We start from the raw sequence: 4,904 nt of genomic DNA on the forward strand, positions 1-4,904 counted from the left end.
TTTTTCCTTGTTTTTTTTCCTCAATATATAAGCCACAAAAAATAGAAAAATACCCCTATTCTTAAAACAGATAACAAAAGTAAATTGGGGAATTGCAAGAATCGCTAACATCGGATAGAAGGAAGCCCTCACAACCCGAACTTCTCCAAAGCCACCCGTCCTTCACCGTTCTCTATTCTCTACCGCCAGTGGGTCCCACGAAGGTTGAGTGGGACAGCGATTCATGAACCGGATGCTGGCCCCACCCTGGAGGAAGAGGACGGAGTAGCCGTACGTCGGGATCGAGAGAAGGCGGCGGAGAACGGACTCGGGCTTCTTAGGGGCTGAAATCTGAACTCGCCCTCTTTCGTGATTCGGCGCCGTAGAAATGGATCGGGAAGCTAAGGAAGTACGATTAAGAGAGGAAGGAGAGATTAGGGCGAGGTGGAGGAGGATTCAAATTAAAGAAAGAAAGAAGGAAGAGGGGCTGAGCACACAGAAATAGACGGAGAACTTGAATTAATACTTCCCAGAAAATTAAGCTAGAAAAACACACACGGTAACAACGGGCTGAATACATCGGTACAAACACCAACCGTTGAAAACACGATACCGGAGATCGTTCAGAGACGCCCCCCCACCTTTTATTTCTTATTATTTTTCGATAGGATCACCATATCATAATCTTACGTGATTTCATTAGGCTTTTCATTCGCCCCGATTAAGTTCTTTTACCGCTCATCATCATCCTCTTAAACTCCCCAAAATCGACACACCCATCCTTATCCCCGTCCACCGACCTGATCATCCTCTCGCAATCCTCAACCCCGCACCTATCCCCAAGCTTCCTCAGCGCCATCTGCAGCTCCTTGGCCGAGATCAGCCCGTTCCGGTCCAGGTCGTACGCGTCGAACGCGTCCTTCAGCTCCGACTCGACGTCGTCGCCGGACCTCTGGAAATCCTTGAACTCCTTCTTGTCCACGAACCCGTCGTGGTCGGCGTCCATCTCCTCGATCATGACGCCGACCTCGGCGTCGGTGACGGTGGTGTCGATGCGCGGACGAGGCTTGACAGGGCTCGGAGGGGGAGATCTTGCGTCGCCGTTCTGCGTCGAAGCGGTGAGACCTTGTCGGCGCTCGCCGGCTGCCCAATTCTCCGCGATGCTGCTGGAGAGGATGAAAGGTTGAGTTTTCCATTGGTTGATCAGCATCGGTTGGGTTGGGGAAAAGGGGAGGGTGAGGTTTAATTTATAGAGGGCTTAAATGTTTTGCTTTTTTGAGACGCGTGTAGTGTTCGGGAAGAATACGAATACGTAGGGGGGCGGTGAGGGGGCGGGCGCGTACGAGTAAAGGGACGCGGGGGGGGGAGGATATGCTCCGAGAAGGAATCCGAGAAACCGCGTGCAGAGCGTGGAAGCGGTTTGGAATTTTGCAGCTTGTCGACGGGCTCGATTTGAACCTTGGGTACTATATGGGCTTTAACGCGATTCTAACGCCGCCTTTGATGGGCTTGATCTTTTGGGCTGTGTCGCATTAATGTCGTTAGATTACCAGGCTCTAGGGTCTATATGGTATTTGTGAAACGGTTCAGGCGTTCTTTCGTTTGATTAAAAAATTCTGATAATCTGGATATGTACATTTTAATTTAGAATTGTATATCCAACGCAAATTCAATGCTTGGTTGGAACACGGTCTAATCTAATATCTAATACTATTATAAAAGTGTTGTCATGTTAAAACATTTATTCTAAAAATACCCTCCGAAACACATACATGCATACATCTCTAGCACATCTATACATGCATACATTAAGATATATACATACTTAATTTTTCATAGCCTCCCTATTTATTAGCATCAAATTTTTATTTAACCACTCACTAATAACATTCCCCCACTAAGTCTTGACATTACACACTAATAATGAAAAACGTTACAACTATTCATCTTCCATAAATCACTATAAATTACTATACGACCTTATCAAATTTCTCTAACTAAAATTCTAACTTTTAATAAAAATTTATTCATATTGGTAAGGAGACACGACTACAGCACTTACAAACCGCAAGAAGTGTGAGTGTGTCAATGGTAACATCACTCGTGGAGTACAATCGAATTGAATAAGGAGATGGTAATGGAAGCATCGGTGTAACAATTTAGAGAGCAGAGAAAAAACCGGTGAAGGTGACAAAGAAGGCGGTCCTGTATTTTATCAAAATCTGTAGCTATTTCGGTCATAAACTAATTGGTTTCCCCCCTTCCATCTTCGTATATGTTTTTGCCTTAGCATATTAATTGGTTTCCAACTCCTAGGCATGTTTTTAAATATGCTAAATTATTTGTATAGTTTGGTTGAATCTCTTAATGCATTATGCTTATTCTCGGGATAAAAAAAGCTTTGTCAATGACAATGCATTATAAGTGTAATTGCTTTCACTCTATATGTGTAAAGGGTTAATTTTCGTTCTATGGTCACTAAGGTAATACATTGATATTATTGGGTTATAAAGGACAAATAGAAAGTGCAGGAAGATCAATTTATAAAATGATATAGTTAGTTGGTCCTGAGGATGCTTATAGAATGGATTACTACTACAATTTTAAGAGTATTATGAATTTTCTGACTATTAATCTACTATTTGAGTATAATAGTTAATGTATGATAATTATAATATATATTGATATCACATTAATATATAATATTTATATGAATTATTAAATATGTGCAATTATCAAATATAATATTAGTAAAAAGTTATTTTTTACCAATTCAAATAAATAAATATATAACATAACATTACAGTAATATGAAAAGTCATCAACTTTTCATTATTCCATTGTCTTGGTTAAAACATTTCTTCTAAAAATATCCTCTGAAACACATACATGCATATATCTCCAGCACATGCATACATTAAGATATATACATACTTAATTTTTCATAACCTCCCTGTTTATTAGCATCAAATTTTCATTTAACCACCCACTAATAACATTCCCCCACTAAGTCTTGACATTACACACTAATAATGAAAAACATTAGAACTATTCATCTTCCATAAATCACTATAAATTACTATTATAACATTCCCCCACTAAGTCTTGACATTACATTCCATAAATCACTATAAATTACTATTATAACATTCCCCCACTAAGTCTTGACATTACACACTAATAATGAAAAACGTTGCAACTATTCATCTTCCATAAATCACTATAAATTACTATAAAATCTTATCAAATTTCTCTAACCAAAATTCTAACCATGGTTCAGTCCAATCTGAAAAAACCGACCGAAAATTAGCAATTCGGGTCGGTTTTGTTTGTAGGTCGGTTCGGATTGGGTTGAAAACTTTTTAACCTGAACCGCCTGAACCAACCGCATTACTTAACATTATAATTTTTAACTCGTACCCATACCAAACCCGTTCACTAAAATCTCTCAAATTGAAATACTTAAACCCTAACTCCAAGTCTCCAAGCCCGCAGTCGCCAGCTGCAATTCCTCAAATCTGCAGTTCCGCCGAGGCGCACTTCCTCAAATCCACAGTTCCGCACTCAGCAGTCATCACCACTCTCTCTCTCTCTCTCTCTCTCTCTCTCTCTCTCTCTCTCTCTCTCTCTCTCTCCTCTCTCTCTCTCTCTCTCTCTCTCTCTCTCTCTCTCTCTCTCTCTCTCTCTCTCTCTCCACTCCGTAGCGCACCCACACCGGCGCATGGCCACAACGCAAGCGCAGGGCAGTAGGCACTTCGCAGTCCGCACTCTAAATTGTGGCGATGATGTTTCCAAGTAAATTTCTATGTTGTCAACGTTTTGTCACAAATGAGTATTTACTGTTTATTGCATTCTAAATTGTTTCCTTCCTTTGTCATTTAACATTGTATTTGATGCTTTTGGGTGTTCCAAAAGGGATCAAGATATTAGAGTGCAAAATCTTAAAGTTGGAAGTTTACTTCAAAGGGTATAAAATGCAACCTAAATTGTTTGATTGAGAGTTTCATGTCATGGGATTGGGAGGAGAGTTATGTTAAGCTGTTTGTGTTTGAAATTTGATTACTGATAAATTTCTGCTACAATATCAGTCTGTGAAGTCCGTGGCCATGAATTTCCCTTTAAGTAAAAATGTTCAAGGTTGTTTCCTTGCAAGTGATGCTAATCACAGACAGCAAAGTCCTCTAATAGGGGAAAACAAAAAATAAAATTGGCGTGTTTGTGATGATCAGCTGCAGTTCTTTGTTTCTCCTTGTATCGAGTATGGGTAATTTGAATCTATGTTAGGTGATATGCCATGGTCAGGACCTTCGAAGGAATCGATCCGAATATTTTAGTGAAGCAACAGTGTCGAATTGTAGATGGTAGACTGGATGTTGTAAATAATAAATGGTTAAATCTGAAGATCTTATATCAAGCATTGACTGAATATAGCATGTCGATATGGAAAAGATCTACATAAAGTCTATCAATAGTGACTGCAATTGTGTTTTGCACATTAAATTACGACTAAAACTTCAGTTGTATTCTAGAGAGCATTGAACAAGATTTAAAGCCTATTATTCATAAACGTATAAAATAATGTTGATGAAGTTTGATGTTTGTCACAAAGCTATTCTTGAATTTAGAATGAATTTAGAATGCATCTTGATTAGAACCAAACAAACCGAACCGCACCGCACCGAACCGACTTGCAATAGTTCGGTTCGGTTTTGAATAATGGTTGGTTCGGGTCGGTTGTTCAAAATTTAATAAAAACCGAACCGACTGACCGTTTGCACAACCCTAGCAAAACCCCATCAAAGGGCTCAGAACCGATGGCCGCATGCAAGCAGCTTAGAACCGATCGCCACATGCAACCGGTTCTGATATGATAGGATAGGTAATCTCTACCACTGCTATAGAGACAAGCTTAGGTAACAACAATG

The 4,904-nt window shown here is 39.8% G+C and overlaps 1 protein-coding gene across 1 annotated transcript; it reads right to left on the reverse strand.

The window, feature by feature from the left end:
- LOC109822341 (probable calcium-binding protein CML18) lies at positions 470-1,204 on the reverse strand. Its single transcript, XM_020388531.1, has one exon. It carries the CDS (start codon positions 1,187-1,189, stop codon positions 701-703), a length of 489 nt encoding a protein of 162 aa, XP_020244120.1. The 5' UTR covers positions 1,190-1,204; the 3' UTR covers positions 470-700.

The sequence above is a fragment of the Asparagus officinalis genome, chromosome 8 (assembly GCF_001876935.1).
Source record: "Asparagus officinalis chromosome 8, Aspof.V1, whole genome shotgun sequence".
NCBI lineage: Eukaryota > Viridiplantae > Streptophyta > Magnoliopsida > Asparagales > Asparagaceae > Asparagus > Asparagus officinalis.